At 46.2% G+C, this 16,812-nt stretch overlaps 1 protein-coding gene across 4 annotated transcripts in view; it reads left to right on the top strand.

The window, feature by feature from the left end:
• The window catches only part of PARL (presenilin associated rhomboid like), a 592,851-nt gene that overhangs the window by 339,597 nt on the left and 236,442 nt on the right, over positions 1 to 16,812 (top strand). For all 4 annotated transcript variants that reach the window (XM_033957698.1, XM_033957696.1, XM_033957699.1 and 1 more), the window contains exon 5: positions 8,788 to 8,883. In XM_033957698.1, coding sequence (XP_033813589.1) covers positions 8,788 to 8,883 — 96 coding nt within the window. The remainder of the gene's footprint in view (positions 1 to 8,787; positions 8,884 to 16,812) is intronic.

The raw sequence follows: 16,812 nt of genomic DNA, 5'->3' as shown, positions 1-16,812 counted from the left end.
TGGTTTGATAAATTCCTGCAGAGGCATGGCCTACATAATGTGAAAGTGACAGAAGAAGCAGCATCTGCCAATCAAGAGGCAGCTAAAGAGTTCCCTGCCACTTTTAAGGAAATTATTAAAGAGAAGGGATATGAACCTGAGCAGGCATTCAATGCCAATGAAACTGCTCTGTTTGGAAGAGAATGCCACAGAAGACTTTTATTAGCAAAGAGGATAAGCGAGTACCAGGCTTCAAGGCTGCAAGGGATAGACTAACCATGCTGCTTTGTGCAAATGCAGTAGACCATATGATAAAGCCAACACTGATTTATAAAGCTGCAAACCCCCAAGCCTTGAAGGGAAAAGAGAAGTTCCAGCTGCCTGTTTACTGGATGCACAACAAGAATGCTTGGATGACGAGAGCACTGTTCCTTGAGTGATTTCATCAGTGTTTTGTGTCTGAAGTAAGAAAATACCTTTCTAGTAAAGGAATGGAATTCAAGTCTCTGTTGGTATTGAACATTGCCCCCAGACACCCAAAACCACATGAGTTCCACGTTGAGGTCATATACATGCCCCCCCCCCCCCCCCGCCAATACATCACTAATCCAGCCTCTCGACCAAGGGGGTAATAAGGACATTCAAGGCACAGGATTATTCAAGGTTATTATTATTCAAGATTATTCAATGGTCAGGATTGTTCATGCGATAGAAGACACCAATATGGAGAGCATCATAAAAACATGTAAGGAATTCACTATCACTGATGCTATTGAAGGAGTGCTGAAAGCTGTCAAGCCAGAGACAGTGAACTTGTGCTTGAAGAATCTTTGGACTGAAAGCGTAAAAAAGGAGTTCACTGTCATTACCACAGAGCCAGTCCAAGAAATTATGGAAGACATCGTGGATTTGGCAAAGAAGGTGGGTGGGGAAGGCTTTGAAGATATGAATCTGGATGATATTTAAGACTTAATAGACACCAGATCCAACAAACTAACAGAAGATGACCTAATTGACCTGTCTGTTCCTGAAGGGCAGGCAATACCAGATGAAGAAGAAGAAGTGCTAGATGACAACTTTACATTGGACAATATTGCAGAGGGTCTGCGCAGGTTCAGTGTTGTCATGGACTTTATTAATGACATCGATCCATCCATGGTATGTGCCTTGAAGATGAAGGAGTTAGCAGAAGCAGCAATGTTTACATACACAAATATATATATATAAAGAAATGAAGAAGAAGAGCTAAACGGAAATCACAATGTATTTCCGGAAGATACCGAGAGTCCCTGTCTCTCCATCCACTTCTTCCGCATCAGCCACCCATGAGGAGGCACCCCCTTCATCTTCTTCTCTTCCTCCTCCTCTTGTACTGCACACTGAACATGTACAGGATGATGAGTATGACAACACTAAAGATCCACTTCCACTTCCACTGCCTGAGGAGGCACCTGGTGCTTACTTATCCTCTTTGTCTCTTCCTCCTGCACCACATGCAGAACATGTACAGAATGACGAGGATGAAGACACTGCCTGAATAAGATATACATATGTGTTACAGTATTATGTTTAACATTACAGTACTGTATATGAACCATGCTTTAATACTGTACAGCACTTGAATTGTACTGCAAAAGTGTATAGTACAATGCAAGAACTGCAATACATAACTTGGATTTTTTAAAAACAATCGTGAATATCAAAAAATAAGTTTTATTCGCGATTTCATGGTATTTGCAAGGAGTTTTACCACAATACTGCAAATATGATAGAAAAAAGTTATTCACATTTTTTAGTATTCTTGGGCCAGGTTTGTCCTTAATCCCTATGAATGCAGAGGGAGAAGTGTACAACTAACAACTCCATGGGACCATAGCATTTATTTTCTTTTTTCTGCAGTGATTCCTGGGGTTGCTGGGCTGCTTTTATCCAGTCAAGTGCTGCTAAGCTTTTCCTTCCTCTCCCCATTCTCCTGGGTCTAGCAGCACTATTCTCTTTCCATTTCTCCCAGCAAAGAAGACCTGTACCAGTTGAAGGCAGCTTAACTTCAATGCTACAGTTGCTGCTGAAGTATGGCAAGTTTAAAGGACCAAATGAAGTGGGGGAGGAGGAATAATTAGACATGCTGGACTAAAGAACGAGGAGAAGAAGAGAGAGGGAGCCAGAATGAATGAGAGGAGGTGTCTTATCAGCTGGAGAAGGGGCCAATACATTTATCACATGTTTAATGCGTGTGATTTGGCATGTCTGTAAGTGGGATATGAGAGAGAGACAGACTGGCTGAGGGCAACTGGGATGTATGTGAGAGAAAGAGTCTGGGAAATATTGCAGCTTTTTTTGGCAGAAGCAGAGAAGAGAATACCCACTAATAAGAAAAATAGCTCTTTAAAAACCCTTCTTCCTTTTGCTTCTCCATACTGTACTCATATTAAACCAGCTTCTTTTATTTAACAGTTCTCAAAAATAAAATGAGAAACCATTTGTGTCGAGCTAATGACCTTGTGGGAATGAGTACACTGAAAATGAGATTCAGAATGCTTTTTTAATCCAAAAAAGTCACCTCTTCCATTAACACTGTTAAAGCCAATAAATGTGTGCATATAATTCACCACATAGTAAGACAGTCCATACTTTGAGTGATTGCATTCCTTTTATGTTTTAAAAACCGTTTCTAATTCTGTATCATTACTATGTGTTATTTATTTAGTTTTAATTTGTACAGAATAGTGTCTTGTTCACTGTTTATAAAATAAAAGAAATCCAAATGCATACACAAAAAAAGCTAAAGTTCTTTACAAATGATTCCTTTGTTTGATTTTTCCAGAGAATAAAAGATAAAACTTGATTGGTCACTCTAGGCAACTTTTCCACTTTTGTGGATAATTTTCTTTTTTCTTATTTTTATAATTAGGCCCCATCTGTCAAGGGGCCAGACAGTTTATACAAGAGTGAAATATAACAGATCATGCCAATTGTAATGACCAGTATTTTGTGTGCGTGTGTGTGTGTGTGTATATATATATATATATAACCTATATAATAAAACCATAAGCGCACATGCGCACTTAGGGTTTCATGTTCCCTGCCGCCGTGGTGTGTGATCCATGGCCGTGTTCCATTTTAGTACCCGGCGGCAGGGAACATTCTGACCACTCCCCTCCTCCCGCCCTCACTCACCATTTGGCCAGGCAAGCTCTGTCCCTGCCTGCGTTCTCGGCAGGGAACACACCTCCCGCCCTCACTTGCCGCTGATCCTCCTCTTCAGAGCAGCCTGTCCTGCCCCGCTGCTGCTGCCGCTGCTGCTCTTCTAAAGAGCAGCCTGCGATGGTGGCCGGCTTTAGCGAATCTCGCAGGCCGCTCTCCAACCTCGGTAGCACGTTCCCTCTGACGCACGGGATCACGTCAGAGGGAACGTGCTACCGAGTTGGAGAGTGGCCTGCGAGGTTTGCTAAAGTCGGCCACCACGATCACAGGCTGCTTTGAAGAGGAGCAGGCCAGAAGACGCCGGGATGGAGGGAACGTAAGAAGCGGATCAATACCGGGGGCCAGGGGGAGATGGAAAGGGAAAGGGGGCTGCTTTGGGAGGAGGGGTGTGCTGGGGGGAGACAGAAAGGGCCATGGAGAGATAGGGAGAGGGAAAGGGGGCTGCTTTGGGGGGAGGGGTGTGCTTGGGGCAAACAGCTTTGCTCTGGGGGGAAGACAGAAGGGGCCCTGGAGAGACAGGGAAAGGGGGCTGCTTTGGGGGGAGGTGTGTGCTGGGGGGAGACAGAAGGGACCATGGACAGATAGGGAGAGGGAAACGGGGCTGCTTCGGGGGGGAGGTGTGCTGGGGACAGACAGTTTTGCTCTGGTGGGAAGACAGAAGGGGCCATGGAGAGACAAGGAGAGGGAAAGGGGGCTGCTTTGGGGGGAGGTGTGTGCTGGGGGCAGACAGCTTTGCTCGGGGGGGGGAAGACAGAAGGACACAGACAGCGGCCAAGGAGAGAGAGAGAAAGAAACACAGACAGACACATCTATTCTAGCGCCCGTTAATGTAACGGGCTTAAAGACTAGTATATATATAAACACAGATTTGTTAATTTAATCATTTCAAAATTTCTGCTGATTATTGGTTGAAATTTTTAAGAATAAAGGGATACTTGGTTGGAAGAAGTTGATTAACACCATTTTACATTTACTGATCATTAGCTTGTAAGCTAGTGTGACCATATGGCTCCAGAAAAAAGGTGATTATTTCCATTGCTTTCAATGGAAGTAAAACCCGGATGTCTCAGTCCCCTTTTTTCTGGAGCCATATGGTCACACTATTGTAAGCTGATTCATGTTTCCACTTATGATCCCTCTTAGGAAGAGAAGGGAAATGATTTTGGATTAACTCATTTCTCTCTGTTGTAGCTCAAGATGAGTTACATTCAAGCAGTGGCGTACTAAGGGGGGGAGGTCCGCCCCGTGTGCAAGCCCTGAAGGGTGCTCCGGCGTCCGTTCCCCCCCTCCGATGTCTGGTTCTTCCCCGCACCATTTAGAGTAGCGAAGCAGCCTGCAAGATCGCGATGTCAGCGATCTTGCACTGCTTCGTGCTGTCCTCCGCTGCGGTCCAGCCCTCTCCACTGACATCAGAGGAGGGGGCGGGACCGCGGCAGAGGACAGCACAAGCAGCTCAAGATAGCTGACATCGCGATCTTGCTGCAGGCTGCTTCCCTATTCTAAATGGTGCGAGGAGGCCAGAGAAGAAGAACCGGACGTCGGGGTGGGGGTGGGAGGGGGTGAGCGGTCCTTCGGGGTGGGGCGGGCAGGCAGGCAGGCCTTCAGGGGGAGATGCAGGCCTTAAAGGGGGGGTATAAGCCTTCATGGGGGGAGACAGGCTATCGGGGAGGGGGACAGGCAGGCAGGCCTTCAAGGGGGGGACAGGCAGGCAGGCCTTTAAGGGGGGGGACAGGCCTACAAGGGGGTGCAGGCCTTCGGGGGGGGTGCAGGCCTTCAAGGGGGGGAAGGCAGGCAGGCCTTTAAGGGGGGGACAGGCCTACAAGGGGGTGGGACAGACCTTCAAGGGGGGGACAGGCCTTCGGGGGGTGCAGGCCTTCAGGGGGGGTGCAGGCCTTCAAGGGGGGGGACAAGCCTTCATGGGGGGAACAAGCCTTCATGGGGGGAGACAGGCTTTTGGGGGGACAGGCAGGCAGGCCTTCAAGGGGTGGACAGGCAGGCAGGCCTTTAAGGGGGGGACAGGCCTTCAAGGGGGGGACAGGTCTTTAAGGGGGGGACAGGCCTTTAGGGGGGACCCTGGTGTAGAAGTACACATAGGGAAGGGTGTGTTCAAAGAGACGTGCATATGCCAGACTTTGGGGGGGAAGAAATAATGGGTCTGAAAATAGAGGAGAGGGAGAGAGATGATGGACCATGGGATTTCGGGAGGAAAGGAACAGAAAGGGAGAAAAATTGGACACAAGGGATGGTGTGGAGGAGGAATAGAGATACTGGATAGGAGGGTAATTGGGAAAAGAAAGGGAGAGATGGTGGGAAAAGAAAGGGAGAGATGCCGGATGAAAGGGTAGTTAAGAAAAGGTGGATCTGTGGAGGGAGATGAAAAAAAGGAAAGATACCAGACTTCCTGGGGAGGGAAAGGAAATGGAAAGGGAGGACAGAGATGGCAGATGGATGGTTAGCATGAAGAAAGAAGGAGACCCTGGCAAGCAAGTTATCAGAAGACAACCAGAGCCTGGGACCAACCAGATTTGAAAAATAACCAGACAACAAAAGGTAGAAAAATTAATTTTATTTTCTGTTTTGTGATTACAATATGTCAAATTTGAAATGTGTATCCTGCCAGAGCTGGTGTTAGACCGCAAACGTGAGCTAGGATTTAACAGAGAGAGGAAAAGTCCTTTTTGTTTCTTTATTTTATTTACACCACAGCGCCAGTGTGGTTAGGAGAAGCCAAAGGGGGTGAAAAAGCTATAAAACCCACCAGGATTTTTGAAAAAAATCACCCAACTGGGCAGGAAAATCGAATCGAAAAACCAATTAAATAGGCTGAATCGAAATTTTTCTTACTGAATCGGGCAGTTTGCGCTACTGTCTCAGACTTTAGGACCTGGGATTGGGGAGAGATGGCATCCTCAGTACTTTATAATGCAAGTGAAACAAGGATTTGGTCAGACTTTTGAAGGGTCTGCAGAAGAAAAATATTGTATAGGCCGGGGACATGAGACAACAGGAAATGGGAACTTTTCTTCCTTCTATTTTTGTGAATGGAAAGGCTGAGGATGTCAGAGAGTTCAGCTAAAATATGTGCTTTATAAGAAAATATAATAATGTGTTTTATAAAGTTTATAAGCAATGCTGGCCTACCCGGTGAGGTGTTCCTAGTACTGGTGGTGGCAGTGTATCAATGTGTAGAGAGGAAGAGGTGTTATGGGAAATTCTCCTGAGCAAACTCCGGACCCATTTCCACCCCCCAGTTAGTCCACTCCACTCAACTGGTTCACACACTGAGTGGGTCTTTGGGTATTGTGCCTAGGTAGTTATTTTGGGATCTCTTCCAGTGGTTTGTCAGTATCTCCTTTTGTTCCAAGGAAGGAAACTTTGTTAACCTTAGCTTTGACCTTTTGTAACAGTGCTGCTTGTGTGGCATTAGGCTATGTAGTGATCGAAAGAAAAAACCAGACCTTTGCACATTTTTGCACCATAGATATATATATATATCCTATATAATAAAACCATAAGCGCACATGCGCACTTAGGGTTTCATGTTCCCTGCCGCCGTGGTGTGTGATCCATGGCCGTGTTCCATTTTAGTACCCGGCGGCAGGGAACATTCTGACCACTCCCCTCCTCCCGCCCTCACTCACCATTTGGCCAGGCAAGCTCTGTCCCTGCCTGCGTTCTCGGCAGGGAACACACCTCCTGCCCTCACTTGCCGCTGATCCTCCTCTTCAGAGCAGCCTGTCCTGCCCCGCTGCTGCTGCCGCTGCTGCTCTTCTAAAGAGCAGCCTGCGATGGTGGCCGGCTTTAGCGAATCTCGCAGGCCGCTCTCCAACCTCGGTAGGTGGGTGTATGAGGAGATTCACATTTCCTGCACAGCTAAGTCCGTGTGAAGTTCCCTTGTGCTGTATTTGACATCTAGCAAGGTCTCTGTTTGGAAGGAAAGATCTAAGCTTAAAAATGAAGTGGCCAGAAGTTATGGTAAAAGCAGATAGCTTAGCTGGTTTTAAGAAAGATTTGGACAAATTTCTGGAGGAAAAGTCCATAGTCTGAACAGACCCAATAGTCTGAACTTCCCCATGTCTTAATAATAACATTATTAAGACATGGGGAAGTGTGTACTTGCCCTGGATCGGTAGCATGGAATGTTGCTACTCTTTGGGTTTTGACCAGGTACTAGTGACCTGGATTGGCTACCATGAGAATGGGCTCCTGGGCATGATGGACCATTGGTCTGACCCAGTTAGGCTATTCTTATGTTATGTTCTCATCTGTAGGGGCCTTTGTTTTCACTTCTTATTTTAATGTATTTTTTTTCTGGGAACTTATCAGTGTTTTTTATAATGGGAACAAAAATGGAAGAGAATTAATGTGTGTGGAATGGCGGGGTGACTAATTTCTTCAGATAAATAATTAAATCGACTTCAACCAGACATAGGAGAACTCGCACACCATTCACACACCCTCCAACCAAAAACGTCAAAAGAAAAAAACTGTTCGACAACCTCTTAGCCATTCGAGCTGCAACACTCGACCCCCAACTCTACAACCTATTGACCTCAACCACAGACTACAAAACCTTCAAAAAAGAAATAAAAACCCTTCCATTTAAAAAACATAAAACTGAACTAACACAATCAGAACTGTCCCAAGCATCACTTGCAACTACTCCATATGTATTTCTCATGTCATGACAATTCAGACATAATTTATGTTATGGTATGTTTGGAATAATGGTTACATATATGAGGTTCAATAAAAGAATATTTTCAGTCCCTGTTTCTATTCTGACCATTTATTCCGTTTCATGGTTATTACAAAAAATATTTTTTACGTGGGGGAGGGGGGGTGTGTCAAAAAATGATGGGCCCCGGGTGCCACATACCCTAGGTACACCACTGCATTCAAGTACAGTAGGTATTTTCCTGTCTAAGTGATGTGACAATCTAGTCCAGATGCACAAAATGTTTACTTGCAAGTCCTTTCCTAATGTATCACCAGGATGCATTGGGAAGAATCTAAGGCCCTGATTATCTCAGGCACCTAAGGCACTTTGAGCTAATCAGGGCCTTAGACTCCTCCAAATGCATCCTGGTGATGCATTAGAAGGGACCGTAGGTGCCTGAACCAATCAGGGCCTTCATTAGATGGTATGGGTAGGGGTTCCTGGAAGTGGTGGCTGAGGCAGAAGGGAGTGGGCATCCTTTCTGCTGAACCTGAGCATCGCTTGTAAAAGAAAAATTGCTCCTATCACAGTCATGTTTACCATGGTGTTAGAGCTTTGTGCATCTGGGCCTTTGTGACAAAGCTGGTTAATTGTGGTTTAATTTCCCAGAACATCAGTGGCAAATTTTTTTTTTTTTAAGCTTTCAATATGGTCCTGGTTGAGACAGTTTTATGGGTATCTATTTGATTTGTATCATAGTGCCTCATTTTTAGTGCTGTTTATTTTAGACAGATAAAAAAGGATGAACGATCTAGTCCTGATAGGGAATATGTCATCCTTCACTATAAAACTTTCTCTTGATGCTAAGTATTTTGGTTTTCCACTTATGAAATAGGCTGTATATATCTCTTAACATTGACTAATTATGGATTTGTCTTCTTTAGGCATTATAGCTGCCAATGTTGCTGTTTTCTGTTTATGGAGAGTACCTTTTATGCAGCATACAATGATGAGATACTTTATGTCGAACCCAAGTTCAAGTAAGTGTAAAAAGCCTGTTTATTACCCTACCCTGTTGCTAATATGTTCTATGTAAATCAGTATTAAAACCTTATAGGTAAAACCTATGAGATTTTACTACAGACTCAAATATTTCAGTTCTTTTTTTTTGAGAGCTCAGCAGTTTCTTTTGCTTTTCTAGGCTGCCATCTCAATTGGAACCAGCTTCTTTTGGGTTGCATGCATGAGCCTTCATTAGAAACTCCTTGTAGTGGTAATTAAGGGGTTCTCTTATTTTTATATCCCACTTATTTTATATCCCACTTGTTCCAGCTGAACCAAGCATTGCAGCAACTGTAGTCTACAGACTACAAATCACAGCTCACTTCAGAAGCCAGCTAACATAAAACCCAAAGTTAGACCTGTAAGTGTTGTTCTTGTACAGTCCCTTTGGTAGGCTGAACAGTAGGGTAATCAATCCATTTCAGCCCTGAACTGTAGGGAACTCCAAACCAAACTCTGACCCCCTCCTCCTGTGACACTCCCCTGGAGCCTCAGTTTCATTTCCTGCAGCCTTGCTATAGGGCAGGGGTGTCAAACTCAATCACTTAAGGGGCCAAAATCTGAAAAAAAGGTTAAGTTGCAGGCCAAATTTTTTATTAAGATATTTAGGGGTCCTTTTATTAAGGTACGCTAACCGATTTAGCATGCGTAAATGCTCACCTTAATAAAAGGACCCCTAAGTGACTAAGCAGGCAAGCAGGAGAAAGCAGAGGAGAGAGACAGAGGATTTAGAAGGACAAAAGCAGAAGGAAGGGAGGCAAACCGAAGCTGAGAAGGGGAGAGAAGAGGCAGGAGACTAAGGGGATCGGCGAGAGATAGCTCCGCCCACCCCTGACGTCAGCCACCGAAGCTCCCCCCTTAAAAGGGGAGGGGGCAACCTCCGGAGCACATTGCAAGACAAGCAGGCAAGCAGGAGAAAGCAGAGGAGAGAGACAGAGGATTTAGAAGGACAAAAGCAGAAGGAAGGGAGGCAAACCGAAGCTGAGAAGGGGAGAGAAGAGGCAGGAGTCTAAGGGGATCGGCGAGAGTTAGCTCCGCCCACCCCTGACGTCAGCCACCAAAGCTCCCCCTTAAAAGGGGAGGGGCCAACCTCCGGAGCACATTGCAAGACAAGCAGGCAAGCAGGAGAAAGCAGAGGAGAGAGACAGAGGATTTAGAAGGACAAAAGCAGAAGGAAGGGAGGCAAACGAAGCTGAGAAGGAGAGAAGAGGCAGGAGACTAAGGGGATCGGCGAGAGTTAGCTCCGCCCACCCCTGACATCAGCCACCGAAGCTCCCCCTTAAAAGGGCAGAGTTAGTACATCAAGGAAGGGCGACAAGGTAAGAAAACCAATAACTAACACAGCAGAAAATCTTAAACTGTTATCTTTAAGCAGGAACGATGATGGAAGCAGAGGGAAACCAGAAGATGAGCTTTCCAGTGTTCTGCACAGACTGTCATATGCATGACTACCTTCCCTCGGGGAGACAGTCATATGTATGCAGTCGGTGTCAGGATCTGAAAAGCTTGACGAAGGAAGTCAAGCGACTTGAGGACAAGATAAAGGAGCTAGAAGGACTTTACACCACAGAGGACCCTATCAGGATATTTGAAGACTTCATGAGTGAGAGACACATCGAGAAGGAAGTCAGGGATCTCGAGGAATTCATTGAGGAAGCATACAGGAGGAGAGTGGAAGAGAACAATCTCCAGATGAAAGATGAAGTTACATCAACACCAACATGGAAGGGAGAGCAAGAAACAGATGACCTCAAAGAAGACACCCACAGAGGAATACCGCACGAGGAGGATGAATTGGCTAGTCGATGCCCAAAAGAAGAGAGAGCGAAGCACACCGATGACATCGACCTGAGACCGAAGCGAAATTTGAAGAAAGGAAAGTCAGCAATTCTAGTGGGAGAATCGATCCTGAAGCATGTGGACAGCCACATAGCAGGAGGAAGAGAGGATCGGCTGGTGACCTGCCTCCAAGGAGCAAGAACCAAGAACATCGTGGACAAAATTGGGAAGATCCTGGAAGGAGCGAAGACGGAAGAGACCGCATCGGGAAGAATGATGTCAGCAGGAGAGACTACAGAAGAAGCACGCTGATAGAACAGTTCAGGATTCTGGGAAGGAAGCTGAAGATGAGGACCCAGAAGATAGCATTCTCGGAGATCCTACCAGTACCGAGGGCAGATGTGAAAAGGCAGGAGGAACTACAATCAATAAATGCATGGATAAGGAGATGGTGTGAGTCAGAAGGGTTCCACTTCGTGAGGAACTGAACAACGTTTTGGGGCAAGAGCAAGCTCTACAGGAGAGATGGACTGCACCTGAGGGTGGCGGGAACAAGACTTCTAGCAAACAACATCAAGAGAGGAATAGAACAGGCTTTAAACTAAGAGGAAGGGGAAAGCCGACAGTCGACCTAGTATCGACGATTCGGAAGAAGGTATCCCGTGAAGATACTAAGGGGAAAAAAGGCTGGGAAGAAACAAGGGACGAATTACAGGATTCAACTAACCCAGAAGAGGAGGTTAGAAAGATTGTAGCAAAAGAGAAGACACTAAAGACCGAAGCACAGGGAAAGGAAACGAAGACAACAAAATGCCAGGATCTAAATTGCATATATACTAATGCAAGGAGCCTAAGAAACAAAATGGGGGAACTAGAAGCCGTGGCTAATGCAGAGGACATAGACATCATTGGAATCTCTGAAACATGGTGGAATGAGGAAAGCAAATGGGATACAGCACTGCCGGGATACAAGCTCTATCGCCAGGACAGGTCAGGACAGAAAGGAGGTGGAATAGCCCTATACATGAAAGAAAGCATACAATCGACAATAATAGATACAGCGGAGACGACCCACAAGCTGGAATCGCTATGGGTTAAAATACCGGGAATGGAAAGGACATGAAATAAAGATGGGCCTATACTATCGTCCACCAGGGCAAACCGGAGATATCGATAAAGAAATGGAAGCTGAGATGAAGCGAGAATGCAAAAGAGGTTACATAGTTATTATGGGAGACTTCAACTACCCCGGGATAGACTGGAGTCTTGGAAACTCAAGATGCGCTAGGGAGACAGAATTCCTGGAGGCTACACAAGATTGCTTCATGGAGCAGCTTGTTAGAGAACCGACAAGAGGAAATGCCACTCTGGATCTAATCCTAAATGGTTTAATGGGACCTGCAAAGGAAGTGGAAGTAGCGGGACCATTGGGAAACAGCGATCATAATATGATCAAGTTCAAGGTTGAAGTAGGAATATCGAAAAGAAAGAGAACCATAGCGACAACTTTCAACTTCAGGAAAGGAAACTACGAAGCAATGAGGGAAATGGTAAGGAAGAAACTTAGGAACACTTCCAAGAAATGCCAAACGGTGGAACATGCCTGGTCTTTTTTCAAGGACACGGTGAGCGAGGCTCAAAATCTGTACATCCCCAGATTCAGAAAGGGGTGCAAAAAGAGTCGAACAAAAGATCCGGTATGGATCACTAAAATAGTGAAGGAAGCGATAGGCATTAAGAAAAATTCATTCAGGAAATGGAAGAAGGATAAAACTGAGGAGAACTGGAAAGAGCACAGGAAGTATCAAAAAGAATGTCACCGTGTGGTTTGTAAAGCCAAAAGAAAGTATGAAGAGAGGCAAGCCAGGGAGGCACAAAATTTCAAACCGTTCTTGAGATATGTTAAAGGGAAACAGCCGGCTAGGGAGGAGGTGGGACCGCTGGACGACTGAGACAGGAAGGGAGTAGTGAAGGAGGAGAAAGAAGTCGCGGAAAGACTTAACATGTTCTTTTCTTCTGTATTTACGAACGAAGACACAACCAACATACCAGAACCTGAGCAATTCTTCAATGGAAATCAAGCAGAAAAATTAACATCCATGGAAGTGAGCCTTGAAGATGTGCGCACGCAGGGTTCTGAAAGACTTAAAGGAGGAGATAGCAGAACTACTGCAGCAAATTTGCAACCTATCCCTGTAAACAGGAGTGATTCCGGAGGATTGGAAGATAGTCAACTTTAAAAAGGGATCAAGAGGTGACCCGGGAAACTACAGACCGGTAAGTCTCACCTCGGTTCTGGGGAAAATGGCGGAAGCACTGATAAAAGAAAACATCGATGAACATTTGGAAAGAAACAAACTTCTGAAAACAAGCCAACATGATTTCTGCAGGGGGAGATCGTGCCTAACTAACTTATTGCACTTCTTCGAAGGAATTAACAAACAGATGGACAGAGGAGACCCCATAGACATCATATACCTGGATTTCCAAAAAGCCTTTGACAAGGTGCCACACGAGCGTCTACTCCGGAAACTAAAGAACCATGGGGTGGACGGAGACGTACATAGATGGATCAGAAACTGGTTGGCGGGTAGGGGTGAAGGGCCACTACTCGGAATGGAGGAGGGTCACGAGTGGTGTTCCGCAGGGCTCGGTGCTTGGGCCGCTGCTATTTAATATATTCATAAATGATCTAGAAACAGGGACGAAGTGTGAGATAATAAAATTTGCGGACGACACCAAACTATTTAGTGGAGCTCGGACTAAAGAGGACTGCGAAGAATTGCAAAGGGACTTGAGCAAACTAGGAGAATGGGCAACGAGATGGCAGATGAAGTTCAACGTTGAGAAATGTAAAGTATTGTATCTGGGAAGCAGAAACCCGAGGTACAACTATACAATGGGAGGGATGTTAGTGAACGAGAGTACCCAAGAAAGGGACTTGGGGGTAATGGTGGACATGACAATGAAGCCGACGGCACAGTGCGCAGCGGCCGCTAAGAGAGCAAATAGAATGCTAGGTATAATCAAGAAAGGTATTACAACCAGGACGAAAGAAGTTATCCTGCCGCTGTATCGGACGATGGTGCGCCCAGATCTGGAATACTGCGTACCTTAAGAAGGATATGGCGTTACTCGAGAGGGTTCAGAGGAGAGCGACACGTCTGATAAAAGGGATGGAAAACCTTTCATACGCTGAGAGAATGGAGAAACTGGGTCTCTTTTCCCTGGAAAAGAGGAGACTTAGAGGGGATATGATAGAGACTTATAAGATCATGAGAGGCATAGAGAGAGTAGAGAGGGACAGATTCTTCAAACTTTCAAAAAATATAAGAACAAGAGGGCATTCGGAAAAACTGAAAGGGGACAGATTCAAAACAAATGCTAGGAAGTTCTTCTTTACCCAGCGTGTAGTGGATACCTGGAATGCGCTTCCAGAGGACGTAATAGGGCAGAGTACGGTATTGGGGTTTAAGAAAGGATTGGACGATTTTCTGCTGGAAAGGGGGATAGAAGGGTATAAATAGAGGATCACTGCACAGGTTCTGGACCTGTTGGGGCCGCCGCGTGAGCGGGCTGCTGGGCACGATGGACCTCAGGTCTGACCCAGCAGAGGCATTGCTTATGTTCTTATGTAGAAATATAGGGTTACAACCTCTCCAACCCCACGGCAGCTCTGTGATGTAAATAAAATAAATAAAAAAGACTTTTCCTCTCTCTTTTAGGTCCTAGTTCACACTGTATATCCCCAGATTCAGAAAGGGGTGCAAAAAGAGTCGAACAAAAGACCTGGCGTGGATAACTAAAATAGTGAAGGAAGCGATAGGCAATAAGAAAACTTCATTCAGGAAATGGAAAAAGGACAAAACTGTGAGGAACTGGAAAGAGCACAGGAAGTATCAAAAAGAATGTCATCAAGTGGTTCGAAAAACCAAAAGAGAGTATGAAGAGAGGCTAGCCAGGGAAGTACAAAATTTCAAACCGTTTTTAGATATGTTAAAGGGAAGCAACCGGCTAGGGAGGAGGTGGGACCGCTGAAGAATTGCTCAGGTTCCGGTATGTTGGATATGTCTTCGTTTGTAAATAAAGATAAAAAGAACATGTTAAGTCTTTCTGCCACTTCTTTCTCCTCCTTCACCACTCCTTTCCTGTCTCCGTCGTGCAGCGGTCCTACTTCCTCCCTGGCCGACTGTTTCCCTTTAACATATCTAAAGAACGGTTTGAAATTTTGTGCTTCACTGGCTAGCCTCTCTTCATACTCTCTTTTGGCTTTCCTACTTTAAGATAACAGTTAATAGATTACTTGTGACCTGTAAACGCGCTCTGTAACTGCTTTGTGTCCTCTCTCTCTCTCTTCCTGCTGCTGGTGTCCTCTCTTTCTCTGCCTGCTGCTGGTGTCCTCTCTCTCTCTCTCTCTCTCTCTCTGCCTGCTGCTGGTGTCCTCTCTCTCTGCCTACTGCTGGTGTCATCTCTCTCTGCCTAATGCTGGTGTCCTCTCTCTCTCTCTCTCTCTGCCTTCTGCTGGTGTCCTCTCTCTCTCTCTCTCTCTCTGCCTTCTGCTGGTGTCCTCTCTCTCTTTCTCTCTCTCTCTCTCTCTCTCTGTCTGCTGCTGGTGTCCTCTCTCTCTCTCTATGCCTACTGCTGGTGTCCTCTCTCTCTCTCCCTCAGTCTGCTGCTGGTGTCCTCTCTCTCTCTCTCTCTCTGCTGCTGGTGTCCTCTCTCTGTCTGCTGCTGGTGTCCTCTCTCTCTCTCTCTCTCTGCCTGCTTGCTGTCCTTCCCTGGTGTCCTTGGGTGTAGTGAATTGGCCCTTTTTGAGGCCCTTCGCAAAGGCGCTCTCGCTAAGGCGAATACCTTTTCTGCTCGCCTTCGCTGCGCGCCATTGGCTTCGCCCCTTATTAGGGGGAGTTCGGGCTCTGATCTGCCGACGCGGTGGGGGTGGGCGAAGCTAACTCTCGCCGCTGCCCCTAGCTTCGGCTCCTTCCTGCCTCCTGCTTTGCTCTGGTGAGTCTCCTTGCTTCCCCTCCACCTTTCGCGTGCTCCTTGCCAAAACGCCGGAGGGTCAGGGACTGTCCAGCTCTGAAGAATATATTTCCTAGCCAGTAATCTCATCTTTCTACACAGAGCCCGATGCCCCCTAGGCAAATGACCAAAAGCCTCTGGCACATCTAAGACAAAGTGGGCCGGGGTACTGCGCAAGACTCTCCTAAGTAACCCTGACATATAAGAGATAATACGCCTGCAGAAGCGCTGGATAATGGGGCATGACCAAAAGGCATGTCCCAAAGTGTGTGTCCCATTCCACATTTATGACACAATGGTTGGGGAGACCCCCGCTGTAATACAACTGTGTACGAGTGTAATAGGCATGTAGGGTCACCCTATAATATGTTTCCTTCAACCAGGCACACGGGGTCACCCCAAGCGTCACCCTCAAGGTACAAGCTACATCCCAGTGGCCCAAATTAATCTGCAATTCCACCTCCCATTTACTCCGAATAGTCTGGTAGTCAGTGGCTGGTTGTAACTCTTGCAAACTGACACCGAGAGGGACACCCCTTCCTCCCTAGCAAATAACTTCCGCAGCCTAGCCCCCAAATGCAAGTGCAATTGTGCTCTGTCGAAGGATCACACATAGTGCTCCACTTGATGACATGCGAACTGCACTCCCCAGGTCTCCCCCACCTTTGACAGTAAAATTGCACGGGTCAACAGCTCCCCATCCACCCCCAAAATATGTTCTAAACATGAGACTCCTCTTGCTCCCCAGGACAGGTACTCTCTGGAGTCCCACCCTGGAGGAAAGGCCGGATTACCCCGGAAGGACAAGAGATCAGTGATTGTCGGGTCCCCTCCCAGGGCTTGTACAATCCAGCACCAGGCCGCTTGCAATGCACTAAATAAAACACTGGATCGGATAGAAGCAGGTAGTGTCCTCCGAGCACTATGTAATAACGCAAACACATCATAAGGAACAAAAATCTCACGTTCCATTTGAAGAGGGGGTATAGCTGCTGGTCATATTCACCCAATCTCCCAAATGGTGAAGCAAACACACATAATTATATAACTGCATATCCGGTAATCCTAACCCCCCCCCCCCCCATGCCAATTCCCCAGCAACTGAGACA

This window comes from Geotrypetes seraphini, chromosome 9 (genome assembly GCF_902459505.1).
Source record: "Geotrypetes seraphini chromosome 9, aGeoSer1.1, whole genome shotgun sequence".
Taxonomy (NCBI): Eukaryota; Metazoa; Chordata; class Amphibia; order Gymnophiona; family Dermophiidae; genus Geotrypetes; species Geotrypetes seraphini.
Note: the sequence above shows the minus strand (reverse complement) of the source record. Positions and strands in the feature narration are given on the sequence as shown.